The 22874-nt window shown below is 39.8% G+C and overlaps 1 protein-coding gene across 3 annotated transcripts in view; it reads left to right on the top strand.

Moving 5' to 3' along the window:
• chchd6b (coiled-coil-helix-coiled-coil-helix domain containing 6b) overlaps window positions 1–22874 on the top strand; it is a 55974-nt gene that overhangs the window by 20246 nt on the left and 12854 nt on the right. For 2 of the 3 annotated variants that reach the window (XM_030728668.1, XM_030728669.1), the window contains 3 exons: window positions 1233–1316; window positions 9693–9763; window positions 21051–21186. In XM_030728668.1, coding sequence (XP_030584528.1) covers window positions 1233–1316; window positions 9693–9763; window positions 21051–21186 — 291 coding nt within the window. The remainder of the gene's footprint in view (window positions 1–1232; window positions 1317–9692; window positions 9764–21050; window positions 21187–22874) is intronic. The other variant, XM_030728670.1, reaches the window with a different exon arrangement.

The following is a 22874-nucleotide window of genomic DNA, read 5'->3' as shown; positions in this document are numbered from 1 at the left end:
CTCAGGAGCTCAGTGAATTCCAGCGTGGTACCGTGATAGGATGCCACCTGTGCAACAAGTCCAGATGTGAAATTTCCTCGCTACTAAAATACTCCACAGTCACCTGTTAGTGGTATTATAACAAAGTGGAAGCAATTGGAAACAACAGCAGGCCATGTAAAATCACAGAGTGAGGTTAGTGGATGCTGAAGTTGCCAACTTTCTGCAGAGTCAATCACTACAGACCTCCAAACTTTATGTGGCCTTCAGATTAGCTCAAGAACAGTGCTTAGAGAGCTTCATGGAATGGGTTTCCATGGCCGAGCAGCTGCATTCAAGCCTTACATCACCAAGTACAATGGAAAGAGCTGGATGCAGTGGTGTAAAGTATGCCACCACTGGACTCTAGAGCAGTGGACACGTTTTCTGGAGTGACGAATCATGCTTCTCCGTCTGGCAATCCGAGTCAGCCCTTCTCGTACAACATCAGTGTCTGACCTCACAAATGCGCTTCTGGAAGAATGGTCAAAAACTCCCATAAACACTCCTAAACCTTGTGGAAAGCCTTCCCAGAAGAGTTGAAGCTGCAAAGGGTGGTCCGACATCATATTAAACCCTATGGATTAAGAATAGGATATCACTAGATGAGTGAATACTATTGGCAATGTGTAGTTTTGTAGGCCTGCCACCTCAGTTTCTTGTCCTTCTTTTGCCCAGTTTTCTCAATTTATTTTTTTTTTCAGTATACACTGTACACCATGCAGAGAGATGCCGAATTTTCAGCTAATCGCTCTTTTTAGAATCACCTTTATGCCTGTCAAACTGTGCTGTCTTTGTGTTATATTTTTTTGTAGATTCAGCTAAAGAAATGGCAACAAATTGTGTTTTTGCGACAGGGAGCAATGTGGCTCCTTGGAAGCAAAATATAAAGAAATGATGGGTAGCTTGAGACTTATGCACAGTATTGTATGAAACTGGATCTCAGGACTGCAATATTGATGGGACACAGCAGACAAACACAGGGCAGTACCATCCAAGAGTATCATTTTATTAGCCAGCAGACGGAGAACAAGGTGAAGATCAAAATTAAATATTTACACATTCATGTCGCGTATGCATGTCATATAAGTCACAGAATATCTGCAACAGCTGGACTTTATATTTTGCCATTTAAAAAGTGGTGTTTTTTTTAACAGCTCCTTTTTTTTTGTTTCCTTTCCTTCTCTCTCTCTCTCTCTCTCTCTCGTTTGAAGGCCAGAAAGTTGGAGATGAAAGAAAAAGAGCTTGCCAGCATATCCAGCTTCTATAAGGAGCAATTAGAAATACTGGAGAAAAAGGTAAAAGCCATTTCCCTGTCTTTTATAAACATGAATACTATAGTATACCAATGTTAGCAACATTAACATTGGTATACTGTTAAAAAGAAAAAGCCAGAGCTCATTTGAATGGCTTTTCTATTTGTCCATTAGTTGCTTTGTGTTTCAGTTTTATTTTCCCTCTGGAGATGTTTTCTGGCAGGTTAGTTAGGAGGACACACGGATTTACATTTTGTACGTGTATAACAGCAGACCTCACTAATGAGATGAAAAACATCCCGTAGACTTGGAATGAAAAGACTGCTTCAAATATAAGAAATATCAAAACAAATCCTTAAGTGAGATGCAGTATTACTCACTCTCCATGGAGATTAAAATCTTGTTGGAATAAAAGGCACTCTTTCATATCTCAGAAATGCCAAGCCCACATACCAGTGTCAGAATGTGAATGTAAATGAATTAAAAGTTTCAGCATGCAGATAAGAGGCGCAACTTTCTGTTGATGGACTTGCACTCAAGAGGTTCCTCAGACAGCTTGAGTTGCCTAATGAAATGCACTGAGCTTTGCTCATCACTACATTCTTTTGCCAGCAACCCTATGGTCTTTTTCACAGAATAGAAAGAAGTTTTTTTGTTTTTTTTTAATGCTTTTAAGGAATAATGTCTTGTTTTCCCTCAGCCTGAGTGCTAATTTGTCTTTGTTACTGTGCACAATAAAAATCACTAGAATGGTGGTTTGATAAAGCTGGCTTTCATTTTACACAGTAAACTTGGACAGAATTGTTAAGACATTGTGAGGAGCAACGTTGCACTAGGGTCGAATTTTAGCGCAAGAAAAACAGCTTTATACACTAAAGGATGTGCAAATACCTGAAGAACAAAAAGATGGGAGTAGAATTTCAGACTGAGGTAAATTTAGGAAGAACAATTCCAAGTTAACACAGGTGACAAATTACCCTGAAAAATTATGAATGATTAAATGTAAAGGAAATGGGGTTTGAATGGATGAGTTTCTTTTGTCTTTTCTCATGTTCAATATGACTGCTCATATTAAGCATGACAGAAGTTTTAAATAATCTCTTGTGAGCCAAAAGGTCAGGCTGTTCTGTATTTTCTACTCTTTGGATCTGTTTGATGCCAAACAGATTTTCCTGGGCATCTTCTGGCTGTGAGAAAAGCGGCCGCACCCACCTGCTCTGTCTGAGTCAATAAGTTGCCCATGGCTCTACACGGGAAATGTGTAATCAAATGTGGGCTATTTGTCTACATTTGATTATAATGAAAGCAAGGGGGTGGCTGTCACTCAGGAGGCTGAGCAGGTCTTCTGTTAATTGGAAGGTCGGTGGTTCGATCCCTGGCTCAGCTCCACTAGTATCCATGTCCAAGTATCCTCGGGCAAGATGCATCCATCCATTGGAGTGTGTGAAAAGTGCTTGGGCATAGAAAAAACCCACCTATATGAATGTATGTATGTGTGAACTCACAATTTGTTTTTCAAACCAAAGATATATTTTGTGCAGGGCAATTCGCAGAGAACTCAACTGAGCCCATAATGAAGATGCATTTTTAGCTTGGCTAATACAAAAAGACTTCATCAATTCAGTTTTGTTTATATAGTGCCAAATCACATTTTTTCCTCTCTTCTTTTTAGCTCCACTGTCAATGACAGACAACAGTCACTGGAGCTTATCCGATACCGAACCGTCTGCCGTCAGGTGTTCGGTATCGGATAACCCTAACCCTAACCCATTCATCGCCCGTCAACTTGTTACTAAATTCGCTACTCCTCTGTATTTTATATTCAAAATCTTTTGAAACTTGGCACAAATACTCTTTGGGTAAAGCTCTGCAAAATAGGGGAGACATATTTTCTCTTTCTGTTTTTTTTATGAATTTTTGACATTACCTTGAAATACTGTACATTGATGTTTACCTTTAAATCCATACTCCTCCCTTATTTCTAGGCCGACTCTTTTGAAACTTGGTATGAGTATTCAGTATTCAATGTTCAGAGATAAAAGTGGTGCAACATCAAGCGTTTAAGTTACGCTCAGCAGTTATGTAGCAGTCTAACACTGAGCCAGAGTGAGATGGTCAGTCTATGTGGCAGAACAAAGTCTAATGGCACCACATTAAAGTACCCTTTCCAGAAAGAGGAGGCGTCGTGCTTCAGTTAGCATCTCGGCCCGGTCAGGCCCCTCATTCGCGACTGTCTCAAGATTTTTGATGATGGTGACTGTGGTGGTTCTGCAGACACAAAACCATAAGCTCAGGTACTATTAATAAAAAGGTTTCCTTGATATTGAGCTTGTATTGATAATCAGACCAAATGGCTGCATTACTGCAGTTTATGTTAGCACAGTGGGCTTGTATGTTATAACTAAGATGCTCTTTATAATTCTATTAACTATTGCAAGCTGTTTTTATATGTGTTAAAGCACTAATAAGTAATGGTGCATGTCAGCATTATAGTGCATTTCCCGTATGAGCAGTTATTAACAGGGGCAGCTTATGATTGAAAGACTAAGTCCACTTTTATGTTCCACATTATGCAGGTACTTTTCTGCTGTTGATGTTCGTGCTGTCCACTCTCATATTCCAGATCTGATTCTGGCTCTGACATTTATGGATGTAACTGAGCAACAGCTAATTGCAATAAAGAATAAAAAGCTTTTCTTTTCCACCTTTTTTACAGCTCATTTTCAGAAGCTCTAGACCAGAAAACAGTGACGTAAATGCCCACAAGCATCTGCTTCTGCTTGCAGCGAATCAGGGGAACTCATAGAAAGTTGGCCTCGAAGAGACGGGAGTTAAAGCGGCTTGTTTCAGGCAGTTCATGAACTCAGGAACTGCATCAAGGCCCAGTATAAGATAAGGATTTTTCTGAAATGTGAATACTATAGCATTACCATAATAGAGTCCAATAAAAGAGACAATAACACTACTTTAAGGATACATGGGAATGAAAAGGTAACAGGTCCCCCTTTCCCATCCCCTTGTCCATCCTCTGTTTTTCTCCTTACATCCCAGCTTTCCCTCAGGTATTTGGTAGACACTCCTGGGGTCTTGACTCCTTCTCTGCCCCTCCACTCAGTCTCTCCCTCCCTGTAGCAAGACCCATCAGGCAGAGGGGGACCTTATCTACTCCCTGACACTCGCCTCCTTTAGGCCTGTGAGAAAACCTTTTACATAGCCAAGTTAAATGGGAGGGCCCCTGCACTCCGTGCAGCAAGCAACACACAGTGCAATACTTGACAGAAGAGACTGATTGGCAGAAGAGTGCAGGATGGTCTATCTTTCTCCGCTTGCCGCTGCAGCCCCGTTTTCTATCTTTTTTATTTCACCCCTCACTTGCACGCAGCTGACCTGCATTTGAATGAGGAAGCTAAAAAGCAGGGTACTGAGAGGGAGAGATAAAGAGGCTATATGGACTGTGCATTAAACAGACAGTCTATCCTGAGCCGGCATCCACCCACCTCCTTCTTTTTCTTCATTTTCCAGTCTAGCACTCCATTCATCCAGCCCTCCTTTCAAGCCTCCTCTCCATTTCCCATCCTATCTTTTTTCTTTTCACTCTCTCATACCTGCTGCAAATTCCAGTGGGGCTGAAATAAATGGCCACTTAAAAGTTGAATTGTGACTGACATAGGTTATATACATAAATGCAAAACACAAGCTAAAAGAGTAATATGTCTCACTTGTGGCAAAACCATATCAATCAAGTCTTTAAAAAGCTTTCCATACGTTTGCCTTTACATTTTCTATAAAGACATGTCAAATGTTAGAACTGAGAAATTTTATCAGTAACAGGATTGGGTATTGTTGGAGCTCAATGTAAAACTGAGAAATTGAAAAGAATCCAGCCCGTTATCGCACACAGTTCAAAAATCCATTATGTATGATTGTATGGAGGTCCATTAGTACGCATGGCATGGGTAACTTGTGGATCCGAGGAGGCGTTCTTGAGCTGCCTTCTGTTTTAGTGTGACAGATGACAATTTTCAGATTTAGATTTGTCAGCCTAATACACAGGGCCGCAGGGTTTTGTTTGTTTATTGATGCTTTTTTGTTTGTTTGTTTGTGTGTTGGGGGGGGGGGGGGGATCTTAGCCAAAGGTAGGAAGCACTATTTAAAAAAAAAAAAAGACAATCCACTGGTAATTTGTGTGTGACGTTCCATTGAATCAACATTTTACTTTGGCTTAGCATCACATTTCCCTAATAGGCTAATAATGGTATATGTAAGTGTGTGCACTTTTGTGTGCCTGTGTGAAAACACACACAAGCAAAGTCTGGTGTCCAGTTTGCCTTAGGGATGAATGATGATAACAGACTGTAATGTTTGTCTAAAGGCTGTGGATACTGTTTGAATTCACTCCTGACACAAATATGAAAACTGTGTGTGTGTGTGTGTGTGTGTGTGTGTGTGTGTGTGTGTGTGTGTGTGTGTGTGTGTATAAATTTGTGGGCACTGTGACAGGTTTGCGTGCGCTGTCATTTCAGAAGTAATTGTGGCCAATCTACTGCAGACTTTCCGCACACATACGTGTATCGTGTATACACAAAACAACACACAAAGACTGCAATGCCTGCTGAACATACCAGCACATCTTCTAATTCTGCTCCTTCCCAATTCTCCTTCCGTCCTCCTCCTCCTCCTTTTTTTTTTTTTTTTGGATGCCTCCCTAATCTCTCCAGTATACAGGTACTGTATATCTGTCTTCCTGTGGAAATATACCCTGTGACTCTGTAAACAAGTCTCACTTTAAAATTCACCTCTTTTAATCCCTTCTACCCCACTTTGTCGACTGCTTCCTCTCAGGGGAAAAAAAAAAAAAAAAAATTAATCTGCCTTCGTCCAAGCGTGGAGCATGAAACAACTTCTCCCTCGAAATCCTGACATCAGCCCATCTCTGTCCGCAGCTCCTGGAGGGTGTTCAGACAAGTGTACACTGAAGGATCATCTGAACACAACAATTCAAGTAGAAACACAGATTTAGTCACACACCTGCATGTATGCAAGGCAATACACAACCACTAATCCCCTCTGTGAACCTTTCCAGCAACCCCAAAACCTTACCTTCCCCCACTGAGGGCTGTCAGCCCCTCTTTCTGTCTCTCCACATTGGGCTTTTGTCCCCATGGGTGGAAATGACTTGGAAGAGCTCAGTGTGTGTATGCCAGTGATAGTGCTACCACCTCTCTGTAGTCACGAGAGCTGAGCTAGGGCTGTTGGCTTGGGGTTTGTTCTTAATTAGACACAAAGTAACGTGTGTGTGTATATATATATATACACACAACCACTGAACAGTCTCACAGCCCCCTAAAATTTCAGCTGGATTAGTTGTACCTGCCGGTCCAGATACTACCATGTTCACATATGTGAACATGGTAGTATCTGGTAGTATCTGGTAGTATTCTCTTCATTTTCCCCTTGTTTCCTTTTTAAGCTGGCCAGTTGTGTGATAGTTATAAATCTGCTGGTGCCTCCCATAACAATCAAATGGCTCATTTGTAAAGCTGCTTGAGTAGCCTTGTTTCTTTACTTTTGCATGTTTGTATGGGGAAAAACAGATAAGATGCTTAAATGAAGCATGAAAAGGCTCCAAACTGGAAAATTCCTGAGAATCTCTCAAGAGCACATTTGATGTGCAAGGGTAAAAATATTGCATTTTCAAAGTATATTTTACAATGAATGGCAGCATTATAACCACTGAAAACATTTGAGAACTCATTAAACTACATGAGTTCTGTGATTTTCTTTTTTTTTTTTCCCCCCAGCAGTGGTGCCTCAACCACTGCCTGACCCCTCTAAAATCTTCAAGATGGAGCGTTGGCTTAAGATACACCAAAAAAAAAAGGACCCTTTTCATGGCAGATATTGTGACCCAGTCAGTATTGAAAAGACAGGTGCATTAATGTCTGCATTCCCTTTAAGGGAGGTCCCGTTATTGTGCATGTTATACTGTTATGGCTTAACTTGGACACTTGATGGACATCAGTTCCAGTGGTGCTTTTCCTGCTCTTAAAAGTTCATATATATTCCAAAAAGGTTCATTGTCAGCATGAAGTTCACTTTACCTCTAAGCCATCTACTTGCTGCTTCTCTTTCTGGTGCCCAGCACTCTTTGTCCTGCATAATCAGAAGCACCCATGGGTTTAAGCCCCTGTGGAGACTTTTTTTTTTTATCTTGGCTCAGACACTTGATGTCCCACAAGGGAACCATAAACTTTCAAGTTTCAGCCCAGTTTTCCCCTGAGTCTGTCCATTGAGCCCTTGACCCGAGGCTAAGGGCTAAGTCACTAATGGGAGACTAACTTCTTACCACATATTCCCAAAGGGTGAGCCAAAGTAGTAGCTTTACTGCAACAAAAAAAAAAAGAAAGAGACTCTTTAATGTCCATGAATCCAGGGCCTGGTTTCTAGTACTGTCAGATTATGGCATTTATTAGTGATGGTTTATGCTTAGTAGATTAATAAAACATCCTAGCAGAAGTTCAGAGGTCTGTAACTGTCTCTTGTTCCAAAGGTACAGGATGGCGGTATGAAATATGCTTGACTTGAAACCTTTGGAGTTGCAGTCATTACTCCCCCATCCCTGTCAGGGTATATGGTATTTAAACCTAGTCCTACACTGGCAAAGGAGAGACATGGTGACAACAGGAGTCTAATCCCAAGTTCTGTCCTGGATAATCCAATATACCACAGCTAGGAAGCATAACTGGCAGGGATAAAGTCATACACCTGGGGATGTTTGGCATTTTCACATTTTGAATTACTGTGCAGCCCAAACATAAACAGAGATAGTTAGGGAAGGTAAACCTATAGTTGGACACATTTATTAATTACTTTTCTATATGTTGTCAGTAGCTTTTTTCCATATGTCTGAATTACTGTCCACATTTCTTTCCTAGCTACTGTTAGGTGTTTGAAAATGGTGTGGTTAGAAGAGAAAATCTGCATCCAGAATTGATTTATTATTATATTTATAGTGCATATTGTGGACTCACAGTGACAATCGCACACACAAACAGTGATCCTTGTTGAAATCTGGTGCCTACATTACCTACATTGCATCTACAGTACTTCAAAGTCGGCGCTAATTTTGAAATACCCTCCTTCATAAGAGACTCATGACTTTCTTTTACATCTTTCCTTTAAAGAACAGGAATGTAGATAATGGAGAGGCCGATTATTACACTGTAGTGAATACTAAAAGATAGGATTAAGGAAAAGATGCCTGCGACATTACTTGAGTCAGTTCCAACACCAGACATTCAGATCAGGAATTGCACGTCTGCACATCAGCTTGAAATAATGAGATGAGAAAATGACTGGGGGGCACTGGAGGAGTAGAGAACTAGGGATTGTGGGGGAGGTTTGTGTTTGATCCCATCTCTTCTTTATTCCATCACTTCAATTATCTTCCTCTCCTATCACCCCATCTTTTGGGAATATAGGGAATAATTAAGTAAAAGCCAGAGCACCGCGGTTATTGGTTTAAAATGGTGATTACTGCTCGCTGAATGCGTATGAGAGGTTTGGCTGCAGAGATTTGCTTCATCTTTGGGGTTTTCTAGACAAACTGTATTTCATACGGTATGACGCAAATCCTGCCAGGTGATCCTACGTCTCACTGAGCTGATGATTTTAAATGTGGACTTTTTCCACACCATCACATACATGAAAGTTTTTTTTTTTAGGTGCATGTGTGAATGCAAATATCCAGTTCAGAAATGTGTGTGTAACTTGTGTGAACGGCAACTGCGGTTTGTTTTCTATTAACTATTTCTATTCCTTGCGGCTCATTCTGTGAGCAGCTGAGACCATGATGCAGGGTGGTTACTACTGTGACCCCTGATTATAAAAAGGTGTGCTGTTTGTGACCCGGCTGTAGTTACAAGATCAGTTTGTGACGTAAGTTTATTTAAATGCCACCGTTTCTCACATGAGAGATGAAGTACCAGCGGACCATCAACATTCAGATTTGTAAGCAGGCTGCAAAATTCAAAGGTCACTAATTTAATGAATTTGACATTTTCCGATGTTGTTTTATGCATTTTTCTTATCATTGCTGGCTTTCAAAGCTTGAACAAAATTGGAAAAGGTAGTTGTAATTGTGGTAAAATTATGTAGATTATAATTCATGGCACTTGATTTGAAGACTTTAATGTAGTCTGTCTTGATTTTTATGTTTTATAATTTTGTGATCTGAAAATTAAGTTATATTAAGCCTTGGAAACAAATTCCAAGATCATTAAATGCAGCCTCCTGAGCAGCCAATTTTTATTTCAGTTTTTTTTTTTTTTTTTTTAATAACTCAAAGTAAAAAGTTCTGAGCTGTAAAATACTGTTGAATTCATCCTCATATTTCTTACTCTCTCTCTTTGCCCGCAGACTTTGGACAACTACAAGGAGGTAGCTGAACAGTACAACCTGGCAGCTTCTAAAGCTGAGGCTCGAATTCGGTAAATCCTCTGCATTACCTGTGTCACACTGTGTTTAACCAAAGAACACATTACACTGTTACTCCCTTGTTGCCTCAGTATTTATTTTTTTAATAATTTTTTTTTAATTTTATGGGTTTTTTTTTTTGTTTTTTTTTTTTTTAAATACTCCTGTAAATTGTCTACTGAGGTTCAGGTATGATTTCTTTGCTTTATGCTAACCCTCAAAGTCTAAATGGAAGACCGACATTATGTGCAACATTAGAAAAAAAGCTCCGAGCACAGTGGCTCACAGAGAAGTTGTCAGAAAGCAGATGTGCTTGTGTAAAGGTGTAAAGGCTATTTGCGACATTGGTATGCTGTTAATGTGAGCACTAGGCTTCCTGCTGCTTGGCAGTTTTCCACACATAGTGGAGAGACTGGGCGATAATTTGCTATTATCACTTCATGTTGCCTCTGTAATATTATTGTGACAAAAAATCTCTAATTAACATATCAGTTGATATTCCTCTCTAGATAATAAGTTAACTCTGGAATGTGTCCTTGTCAAAATACTTCAGAATATAATTGGATTTTTGAAAGTTAAGGCTTGAATCCTTAATTTTGAATGAAGGTTTTGAATCACAGATTAACTATTTCATGCAATGTGAGACAAACTTTTACATTTGTGTCATGTAACTTTGTGATGGGATGCATATGATAACAAAACAATATGTAGATAATGCTACGAGACGATGCCACTGCTGTTGAGCGAGTGCAGCAAAAATAAAGTGAATTTTATAAGAGCATATCAACATTATTTTTTTAACTCTAGATTTGGCACAGTGGATAAAGTTAACATATCTTTTGATACCTTCTGTGGCCAACTTTTATGCCTTTGTTTAAGCTTCTGGGGTTTTTTTTTTTTTTGTTTGTTTGTTTGTTTGTTTTTAAAATTCTGGCTTTTGTATTGCTGTGAAAAAATGTTCAACTGATTTCTGTTTTTGGTTGCGTCTCACACTGAGCTCAGATTTGGGTGGGGACGCACAAAAGCAAAAGCAGCCTGAATAAACAAAAAAATGTAAAAAAAGAACTGGTTGCAGCTGAGTAAGACACCAAGGCGTACCATCAGCCATGTTTGAATTATAACTTAAATGGATAATTTTTAGACACATCAACTTTTTGTCACACGTGTAGCGCACTAAGCCAACATCAAAAAAGACGAGAGTCCGGCAGCGTACAAAGCTTATTGTGAGACTCTGGGACCATAGGAGTGTGGGTAGGAAAAAAAATCACTCTTAATCCAAGCAGATGGACACAAACAAACAAACAAACACACACTTATTACCCTCAAAGCTTCTAGGAGGTGTTTTCTGATCTGATGGTTTGCAAGTAGAACTGTTTGGGAGCCGGGGTCCTTTACATCTAAACTGAATTCAGACAAACAGCTTGAATTGTTTGAATCCAGTTAAATGTTGAATAATACGTTCTTCACTGTTAATAGCTGGCTGATGTGTAGATTTGTACAAAAATATAGGCTCATTGGCTACTTTATTAGGTGCACCTTGCTAGTATGGGGTTGGATGCTCTTTTACCTTCAAAACTGCCACACACACACACATGGTGTGGATTTGTTGGCTGTACATCCATATAGTGAATCTCCCGCTCCACCACATCCCAAAGGTGATCTATTGGATTGCGATTTGGTGACTGTGGAGGCCATTTGAGTACAGTGAACTCACTGTCATGTTTAAGAAACCAGTTTGAGATGATTTTAGCTTTGTGACATGGTGTGTTATCCTGCTGGAAGCAGCCATCAGAAGATGGGTACATCTTCTGATGGCTGTTATACCGTTATACCACCACTAGCAGCCTGAACTGTTGATACAAGGCAGGATGGATCCATCAGATCAGGCAATGTTTTTTCAGTCTTCGGTAGCCTCAAAGTATTGCCTCAGTTTCCTTGTCTTAGCTGACAGGAGAGGCACGTGGTGTGGTCTTCTGCTGCTGTAGCCCATCTGCTTCAAGATTTGATGTGTTGTACACTTAGAGATGCTCTTCTGCTTACCTTGGTTGTACCAAGTGGTTACTGTTGTTCTATCAGCTTGAAGCAGCCTAGCCTTTCTCCTCTGACCTCTGGCATTATCAAGGCATTTTGGTCCACAGAATTGCTGCTTACTGGATATTCTCTCTTTTTCTTTGACCATTCTCTGTAAACCCTGGTCATGGTTGTGCAGGAAAATCTCAGTACATCAGCAGTTTCTGAAGTACTGAAATAAGACCTGGCACCAACAACCATGCCACATTCAAAGTCACTTAAATCACCTTTCTTCCCCATTTTGATGAACTTCATCGTGTCTGTCTGCTTAAATACATTAACTTACTTCCATGCAACTGGCTGAGTAGATATTTGCATTAATGGGCAGTTGAACAGGTGTACCTAAAAAAAAAAAAAAAAAAAAAAAAGTGTCCAGTGAATGAATTTACCCCCCAAATCAGGAATATCTCCTCTCAGTGTAGGCCAGTCTCATCACCACTTCCTTTGCATATGTGCAGTTCGGTGCTTCAGCTGGAGAGATTTCCAAAAACTGATATTTATAATGCATTCCGTAAATGAAGAGCCTTATTTTTGTTTTTGGATAGCGCTAGATCAGAATTTTATCAGGTGTCTTAGAGCCACCACCGGCTTGGTCATTGTGGCAGTTATCAACAACTTGGTCTCTGCTCTGCCTGGTCTACTCCAAGGCAAACAGAAATACTGTGACTTTGCTAGAAGCAGCAGTGCTCTCCTGGGACAGCAGAGTTAAGATTTCAGTGTTGTCTAAAAATCGTGTCCATTTTATTCAGCACTGAGTTGGCACCACACCTGCACTGTCAGAGAGTCTGAGCCTTTCCAATTTATGCCCCTGCATAATACCTGTTCTCACTTTTTTCCAATTTTTAGTCAGAGAGCCATTAATTTTCCTTTTGGTTTCCATTAACACATACTTTTCTATCCATACTCTGGTGGTTATTTTTTTACTAAACTTGTGAAAATGGACCATTACCACGACAAAATCATAATGTAGGAGTCCCTTGCAGCCAATACCAACAAGTTTGTATTTGAATGCGACTCTCATTTCCTACATTGCAAGTGATACATTCATCATCAGTGTCGCTGTTTTGTGGTACCATGAAAGCAAATTGTTCAAATGTTTCCATCTCCTTTACAATTATATGTTGATATTCAAAGGTAAAGTATAAAAGCTGTAGTACTATTAGTGGCAGCAGCTGTGGTGTTTGCTATTACATCGTATCGTGCAGCAGCACACAGTTTATTTCATTCTTGGAAACGTCAGAAAGAAAAAGTTGCTTGGTCTTTTTTCTAGCTTTGTACTGTGTAATGGGCAGTGACCTCATCCACAGCATTGCCATTTTCTTGCACCTGGTCCACTGAATTCAGCAGCATACAATGCAAGCCTAAAATTTTGTCCAACTGATTACATTAGCAGGGATTTGCTATTGTCCACGGCTGCATGGAAGAGGTCAGGAGATCACTTCAGCACAAGTTTGCCAAAGGACTAGCATTTAGTCCTGGCACAATGTGTTTCTATTACTTTTTTCAGTGCGCACACACAAACTTTCACTCCCTTTTCGCTTTTCTATCTCTGCTACCAATACAGGCACACTTTGTATTCAGGCAGCCATGTGCTCATCATGTTCTGTCAGCATTTGGGCAGTGTTTCATTGTGTTGTGGTCACGCTGTCATTTCACACTACACTGACCACCCAGTAATTATTCTATTTACCCACTGCTGAAGGGAGGGGCGAGCACTTGGGGGTGCAGCACTGTCTAACATGCTATGTAGTTACAATATGTCTTTTCTTTTTTCAGTCTTTGTGTCTTTGTCTCTGATTTAGCCTCTCTCTCCATCTAATTGCCTCATTTTCCTACTCTTGAAATGATTTTCAAGTTGTTTCTTTGTACTCTAACCTTCTAGTTTTTGATTGTTGTTTTTTTGAGAAAAAGAAGAAAACATACAGTTTTGTTAGTGGTTTTGTTAGTTTATTGTACTGTAAATAAGATGGATGTAGCCACTGTGACATTAACTATTTGTTGTTTGTGGACTTGTGTTTTCAAGCCGTGAATTGCTATTTAGCTAGCTAGTTTGGTTGGCAAGTTCCATTTGTAATTGTAAAAAATCTTAAAATATCCTAAATCATGGATAGCTGACTAAAGTCTGTTTTAGCTCAACTAAATGCAGAACAAGACTCCGACTGAGCACACCTGTTATGCACAGCATTAATCCTTAATGCAGTTTAAACTAAAATAGCCATACAAGGAACTGCAGTTTTTGGCACTTTATCCTGCTTTTATTTTTCAGCCCTTGGTCATAGGTTATTTAAGTACACTAGTAACCAAGGCGACAGGAGGAGTTTAGAGAGTCCCATAAACACACTTAGGGAGACTTAGTCTAGATAAGTTAGGGAGCAGCACCATTACAACTCTCTTTGAGTCATTTCAGTTGTTTGAAAGTTCAGCAGTCCCATTTTAGCTGTTTCCCAGCTTTGATTCCAGGAATGACCCTAAATTGTTTGAGTGCAAACACGGATGCTAAAAGCTGCCTGTCAAACTTGAGGTGGCTACTTTGTTAAAAGCAGGGCAACAAGGTGGAAGCCCCTGAGATGTTGATTCTAAAACATTATCCTCGTGTGGGGACACAGTGAGCGGTAAAATGTTATCTAGTGTCATTTTCTACTCTCTTTGCCCAACAACATGAGGTTATTTAGAGGAGTTAATCCATTAGCCTTGCCTTGGGGTATCTGACTACCCATATTCCTCCAAAATACTTTACTGTAGAGACCCACAACATTGCAGTCAAGCTTACCTTAAGATCTAAAAATCCATTAATCCTCTTAAAAAAAAAAAAAAACCTTGTTACCCTCAAAGTGTTAGCAAAGATATAACCTTAGCGAACCTCGGGGGGATGTCTGTAAGGATTCATCATAAAGTAACTGCTGGCAGTTTGCAGTTAAAAGCCTACTTTCATGTGAGTTTGTTTTATCTACTTTATTCTGTATATGTACCGTCTGTTGTGCGTATGTGGCTTCCATGTCCAATTAGTGAAACAGGCAGGTAGCTTACTGTAAAGCAGTAGACTGCCAGTCATTACAGGAGACAGGGCCTGTCGGCACCGTGAACGAGCAGAGCTTTACCACGAAGACAGAAGGCTGCAGTCACTTCGGCACGCTGCCTTTCTGACTGCCTCTAAAGAGTATATAATGAAACATAGTTCTGCAAGGTTTCAGGCCAGATTTATTAATCTAGTAAGTTTGATAGGCGAGGTTTTAGACAGGTTTATCTTAACAGGTCTCATCATTCCAGCCAGAAATATAATAGTTACAATTTTCACATTTTCCTAGGGTCTTCAAGAGTCCACTCATGTCCTAGAAACTTAAAGGGGCAGATTACCTCTAAATCAAATGTGCATATTCCTCTACTAGCCAGTGTTAGTTCTGTTTAGCTATCTAGGTTGTTTTGATAAAACGTGCCCAATGTGGGAAGAAGTGGCTGTAGGATTGAATATAATGGAACTAAATGGAATTTGTGGTGCTAAAAGTGTCAAAAAAGGAAAAAAAAGGAAACTCGGCAGCAAAGTCTCTTTTCAGGTATCGTGTTGTAAAGGAAAATATTTTCTTTCTGCCAAGCTGTACCCACCATCCACCCTGTACAGAAGAAACGTCCAACTAGCTGTGACAATAGGCTCAGCTAATGACAGCATGGCACAATAGCATTTTATCATATAGAATATAGTTAAAAAATAAGAAAAGGAAGATGAAGAATAATATTAGTAGCAGCATTAATAGTAATTTAATTTTTTTGTTGGATCAGCACAGGTCCCATTTATCTGCATATAGTACAGGCAATAACTTAATGCATGTATTTGATAAACAAAAATGTGTATTAGGTTTAGTTAATAAAATCTTTGTTATACTGATATAAAATCACTTTTTGTTTCTAGTGCTGAATAACTTGCTTTGGCTCTTTTTTTTTTACCCTGACCCTAAAAATTCCTGTATGCAGGAAAAAAGCCTGACAAGGCATTATCCTTCTGGTATCATTATTATTTATTTATTTATTTTTGGAATGATATCTTGTACAAGAACATACAGAACCAGAAAATTATGTAATGATCTGAACCTGATGCAAATGGAAAGGGAGCAAAGGATAACAACTCTATTGTGTGCAGCATAGTTCTCTCACTGAGAGGCAAAGTATAAAGCTGTATTAGATACTGTAGATATTTTTATGGTGCAAAAAAGAATATGTTCAGGTATTTTATTGTAGTTTGCCCTTCGTTAGTGTTCTAGGGTTAAGCACAGTCTTCACCCACGTGAAAGTGAGAGTGATGGTGTTACAAAACTCACATTAGTGTTCTTGGGTTAAAAGCTGCACTGTGCTTTTAAGAGAAGTATAGTTGTTAAAAGAAAAGGACAAATGACATGGCACCAAACTGGAATTGAAACTTGATAGAAAGGAGAGTGATGGAAGACGATAGCAGCCCCCTATCATTCCCAACTCGAGTGAGTCATCCAACCGCAAGTTTTCCTGATTGAAAAGTTATCAGTGATGAGATGTCACCCAAACACACGTGCACATGTGCCTCTTATCTTGTTCCCGCATGTCACCTGTTTTAATGAAACACTGTCCTTATCCCCTCCCATCGCTCTCTCCCTCTCTCTCCCTGTATTCCCACAAAGAGAGGTTGGCGGGGATCAATCAAACAGGCCAACAGAGTGCGAATTTTTATCCTACATCCTTATCTCCCTTCGGCATTTCATCTGTCAGCATATGAAGATAAAGGCAGAGTTCTGTCTGTCTTCAGTCTGTGTGTTGCTCTTGATTTGAGATGAAGACTTTGTGTTTCGGAGGAGTTAAGATTAAACTTAGTGAAGTTTTGGGGTGGTGTCATATTGTGTGAAGTGAGCTTAGGACTTAAGGATTGCTGCATCACTTAGCAAAGGTGGGATAAGTGATTATTGTGACTACCAGAATAATCAAAGGTACTGAATTTAGTCAGGCGTTAGACACCTCACAAGCTGTAGCTAAGTCTGTAGCTCTAATTTGATGTGATTGTAAAGTAAGATTTCTGCCGAACCATAATGTTGTGAATATTATCCATATAGCGGTTTAATAAAAGCTTGACAAAGCCTCCAACAATGCGAGATGCATGCTCTGTCATTTCTTTTGATCTCACCCCAGCCATGACATCTTTGATCCTCTCTTCTCTTCCTCTCCACTCAGCGTAATATTAAAAACCAAAAGTACAATGCCTTGGCTGCTGCTTTAAATGAAACCAAATCCGTGTCATCATACATTAATAATCATTTACACACATCACACACACACACACACACACACCAACACAAACAACACCATCTCAGACACAGAGAACAATAAAAAAAGAAAGCTGTGTCCTTATGATCTTCTCTTTTTCTTCTTATTGCCTAATTCCCCAGTGTCATGCTTTGCTGCAGACCAGAACTTGAGCTTTCTTCATAAAACCCGCACACTGCCAAGGTGAGACAAAAAAATAATGAGAAACTTTAACGATTTGAGCCTAATCTTTCCCCCTCAGTGCTGCACGTTTTTATGCAAAAAGCATCACAGACAGAAAGCAATTGGAGTGTTATTTTGCTTCTTTTCCCTGCAAAAGTTGGCTATCAAACTAGCTGGGGCAGCTAATGTGTGTGTTTTTTTTTTTTTTTTTTAATAAGAGCTCACCTTTAATTTCAGTCAAACAAGGCAGTTGGTGCAGATTAGCAGAGGCAATTTTCTGCTTCAGATTCCATTATTAAAACGCACACTATCAAAAAGTTTCTCTTGTTGAATAGAAAAAAGGATGATTTTCTTTTCTTGGGTATGGATTAAGACCTTGTGGCTATTGTTGCTGTTATCTGCTGTTCTTGGGGAGGAATTCAGAACGCCGGCCACCTCTCAAAATGCTCTCAAGTTAAATACCAACCAATCATATAATGTAATCAGGTGATTGAAAGCCCAAGCTGCTGATTTTTTTTTTTTTTTTTTTTTTTTTCACCACCACAATAACCATCTTAATTTTCTGTGCAACAAAACAGATATCCTGACAATTTCAACATCTCTGCACCAAATGAATGCATAACCATCAAACATCCATCCATCCATCCATTCACCTCCGCTTATCCTGTTCAGGGTTGCGGGGGGGGGGGGGCTGGAGCCTATCCCAGCTGTCATAGGGCGAGAGGCAGGGTACACCCTGAACAAGTCGCCAGCCTGTCACAGGGCTAACACAGAGAGACAAACACACTCACATTCACACCTATGGGTGTATTTAGAGTAGCCAATTAACCTAACCCCAGTAAGTGCATGTCTTTGGAATGTGGGAGGAAACCGGAGTACCCGGAGGAAACCCACGCAAGCACAGGGAGAACATGCAGACTCCTGGGCCAAGGTAGAATCGTACCCAGGCCTTCCAGATGGTATTCTAACTGTGAGGCAGCAGTGCTAACCACTGCGCCACCGTGCTGCCCATCAAACATATGAAACACAAAAGATTTACCTTCGTCCTGAGCACCAAGTGGCACGGCACCACATGATGTGACAGAGGTTAAATGCAGATTATGATGATTGCTACTGGGCTACAGTTCGTCCATGCACGCTGCAAGAGCTGTTTGTCATTTAATACATCACTGTCACATTCTCTCTCTTGCTCTCTCTCTCTTCCCCCTTCTCTCTCCCAGGTTGCATTCACTTCTCTTTTCATGAATATTCTCTCCACCAGTGATTTATTTAATCCTGTCTCTCTACCCTTCACTGCACACGGAAGCACACACAGCTACAGACACTGGCACTACACAATACACATACCAGTGCAGAGAAACTTCTCCTACAGTCTTGTTTGTGTGCACGGTTTATCTCATGGACACATGCACGCATTGCATTCACAAAGCACAGATCAACACACACACACGCACACACATGCACGCAGGCTTATTGTGTGTATTTGTCAGTGATGGTAGGGACTGCTGAGCTCATTCATATGTAAAGGATGCATGATTCTGTAATTGCTTTCTGTGATGACATGACTGCGGCTCTGTGCATGTGCACGTGCACATGCATGACTGTGTATGTGAATGCCAAGTGGTCAGCCCCCCCCCACCACCACCACCACCAAAAAAAAGCATGCACTGTCATGTCAGATCATTTATTTGGAGTGATGGAAAATGTGCCTTCTTATCAAATTCATAAATCGAACACTTTTTTTTTGTTGTCACGCTCATATTTTGAAGGCAGAAAAATTACCATCATACATAAGAGCATGTAGTTCATTAGACATTTATAGCAATCTTAAGCTGTGACAAGTTTTAGAAAAGTTTTAATTATAAATACCTACAGCAGGTCAGAGCTGAGAGAATTCCTATTTTAGTCGATTCTGTTTTGTTTTATTCTGTTCTATTCTACTCGAGGCTTAAAGTTTGTGCTTGATCTTGAAAGGAGCAGTGGGAAATAAATTTCACCTCAAGACATTTAAAAAAAAGAATTGGAAATGTAATAATCAATAAATCCATGAAATTCCACTGATGAAGATAATTTAACATGATCAAAAGTCCCAATGAAACTACTGGATTGACCTCGAGGTGAGTTTTTTTCCAGTCCCTAATCTGTATTTTAATCCCATTCTTTTCTGTTAAATTCCATTTCAGTCCTTTCTCTTAATTCTGGTTTCTTGTCTCCTGTTGTTCTGATCAGTTTTATTGTATTCAGTGCTGTCTGAAATATTGCAGCAAGCAGGGAGTCTGTGCACACATCTCCTTCCACACTCTGTTGTGGAAACAGAGTTCAATTATTTACAAATCATTTTAACACTATATTGAAACTGAAAAAAGGGAATTTGATGCCAGCAGCATGTTTCATAAAGAAGACTTCAGGCAGGCCAGTTTAGCACCTGTTAATTTTTTATTTTTTTTTTTTGTCTTGCTGAAGTAAGCAAGACCTTCCCTAAAAAGCATATGTTTTCCAGATGGTAGCATGTGTTCTTTCAAAACCTGTCTCATTGAGTATTATTAGTGCCTTCACAAATGTAATGGCAGCCACTGACAACAAGCCAGATGGCGCCTCTTCTCATTAGCCTGGAGGATGCAGTGTCCATGACTTTAAAAAAGAACTTCCAGCTTTAATTTTGCCTCAGGCACTCCTGATCTTTTTCTTTAAACATGTGATTGAGTTTTATCTTTGATTTGTGGATGTAACTACTCACTGTTTCAATTGACCGTGGATTCCAGGGTTTGCAGGGTTTTCCAATACAGAGTCCTGTCTGTTTTAATGCAGCGCTGTCTGAAAACAAGATCACTACCACTCAGTATTTGTTGCCATCATTGTCCCTTTGGATACTTTTGTGTGTGTGGGGGGTTCCTCTCCAAAACAGTAAAATGGGCATATGAAAACAATTAAGTGTCCTTGTGTTCATGTATTCCTGCGCGTGCGTGCGCGTGCGTGCGTGCGTGCGTGTGTGTGTGTGTGTGTGTGTGTATACATATCCATATCCCAGTCCTTCCAGTTGCAAGTTCTTGTCACAACAGCAGGTAAATTACCGCAAGCAACAGAGCACTCAAGGATTACCCTCTTATAGGATTAGCATTCGCTACCTGTATGTGCATTTGTGCATATGTGTGTGTGCGTGTGTGTGTGTGTGTGTGTGTGTGTGCATGTGCTGATTTTGTATTTTGTGGATGTGGATTTGACTGTGCGCTTTTGTCTACACACATGTACTGTATGTGCGAGTCAGATAAAAAAGAAAAGGGAAAGTTTGACTTTGACTCCTAAGCCGCTTTGTTGATGCATAATTCATCTCTCTCCACAGGCTGCACCTTAAAGCCTTTGAAACTATCTTAGCTACTTCAACTGCAACTAAAACAAACCACAAACAATCGCTCTTTTTTTGCTTGTTTGTTTGTTTGTTTTTGCTTTTTTGCTCCTTGTATGATGTACTTACACCAAACAGAACTTGTTATTGCCGTCCTGTTATTGCAGAAGCCAGCTCAACTTAAAGGGATCACACCTATCAGCGCTTATTTTCTTTAACCTTGTCTGTGTAGCTGTGGCTGGAATTTCCATTAAGGAATCACAGTTGGAAATAACAGTTGTTTTCGTAGTTCTATATACAGCTTTGTGTTTCTCATCTGGGACTATTGCAGCTGCACCAACATATTACTACCCTGAGTTACAACCTAGATTTTTGGTCTTGGTGGGGGTGTGGATGTTGGCCAGCAGATGTGAGCATTTGCTTCTCTGTGTGTGTGTGTTTTTCAGATCCCGGCATACTGCGTTTTTGTGCGCCGAGCTGCAGGCCAAGGTGCTCCAGTGCTACAGAGAAAACCCACAGCAGACTCTTCACTGCTCCAGCCTGGCCAAACAATACATGACCTGTGTCCATCAAGCAAAGCAGGTAGGACAAGGGAAACATGAGAAAATTCAAAAATATATCTTCAGTGTCTTTTTAGATGTGATATTTATGTGGAGGTTTGTTTATGTGGGTGTACTAGAGTGCGGTCCGTGTGAATGTTTGTGTGAGACAGGTGATGCTATTCTGCTCTAAATCATTTCTCTCACCATTATTATTCATTCCCTTTACAAAAACGCATCCAAGTTGAATTTTAGCAAAAATAAAGGTCAGCACAATGGCATCAGCAAACTCTTGTTTATTTTGCTTTATTCCATATTTGGAGGGAGGGACACATAAGGACGTGTTTATAAAGCTTTTTTCCCCCCCGTTTATTTATTTATTTTTAAAGAAGATGAGAGAAGGCTGGCTTGAGTGAGTCAGACCTAGAAGGAGCTTGACAGCCAGGCTGACAGTGGAACAAAAGGGTGAGGAGACAAAGAATCCCTTCAGTACCTACACAGAATCACTTAACTTCTGAGAATTGTCATCTACGCGTTTGTTTGTTTGACACTTCAAGTAGAAAGTTAAATCAATGCAACATGCTCATTGAGCAGATTTATAAGGCACCAGGCATGCACTGTGTTTTGGAACTTTCTGATAGGAAGATTACACCATTATTAGTGTATTAAAATCAGTTTTGGCATTCAGCGCTTTGAAATGCATTCTGCTTTCTGCTGATGCTTTTACAAATTGTGTTCAGACCCTATGCTTATCTACAAAGTGCTTATTTTACCCAATTTCTCGATCAAAAAAACAATAATGAATGGGCCAATTTGCACATTATTATCATGACAAAATGCACTGATATGGCTCCAAAGTAGATAAAAGCTACAAAACAACAATTGGTGAATTTGGCAGTTTAAAGTGTTGATAAAAGCAAGGCAACGGCTCACAATAAAAGCAATCAGTCTTTTTAAACTGGTTCAAAAGATCAGTTTGCTATTTGGGATGTTGCTCTGTGAGGAGCTACAGTGCGTGTGTGTGTTTGTATATTAAGACCAGTTTTTGTGACCGTGTGCCATATAAATTCTCATAGGAAGTGTTTGCAGAATAAAGCCAAGCTGTTCTTTTTCTTCTTTGAAGCACAAGTTTAATTCATATTCAATTAGGCATGTCTTTGACAGTGAATGCAAAATGACTGGAAAAAAAAAACACTGAAGAGGCAGAAAGAGGGAAGCTAAAAGAAAGAAGGCTCCAGTCTGTGTGAATCGCATCAACTCTGCGCCCATCCCTTTATAATGTTTTATTCTGAAGAGAAATAAGAAGTTCTTCATTTTCATCTGGGTAGAAAAAGGATTGATTTGACTGATGTCGATAAATGCAGTATAGTTCTTTTTGTCCCTTTTTTCCAGAGGCTCAGTATCACCAAATAGCTCTCTGAATGTGCCACTGCTGGCAAAAAATTTTTTGAATCACTGCATACTATATTGCAATATTTAAAAACCCAGATTTTGTCTGCCAGAATTTCATTTCATACTAGGCTGCTGCTTTTTTTATTTTTATTTTTTATTTCGCCATCTTGCTTTCTTTCTTTGGAAAAAAAAGAACTATTTTGATTCAAGATTCTTTATCACTGACATCTTCTCCGTCTAACCTTTCTTTATAGGGATAATCGAACAGATTAAATCTTTCTTTTAAAGAGTAACCTGCGCTACTGTTTTGAAGATTGCACGGTTTTCAGTCTGACCTTT

Source organism: Archocentrus centrarchus, chromosome 5 (genome assembly GCF_007364275.1).
Source record: "Archocentrus centrarchus isolate MPI-CPG fArcCen1 chromosome 5, fArcCen1, whole genome shotgun sequence".
Classification (NCBI taxonomy): domain Eukaryota; kingdom Metazoa; phylum Chordata; class Actinopteri; order Cichliformes; family Cichlidae; genus Archocentrus; species Archocentrus centrarchus.
Note: the sequence above shows the minus strand (reverse complement) of the source record. Positions and strands in the feature narration are given on the sequence as shown.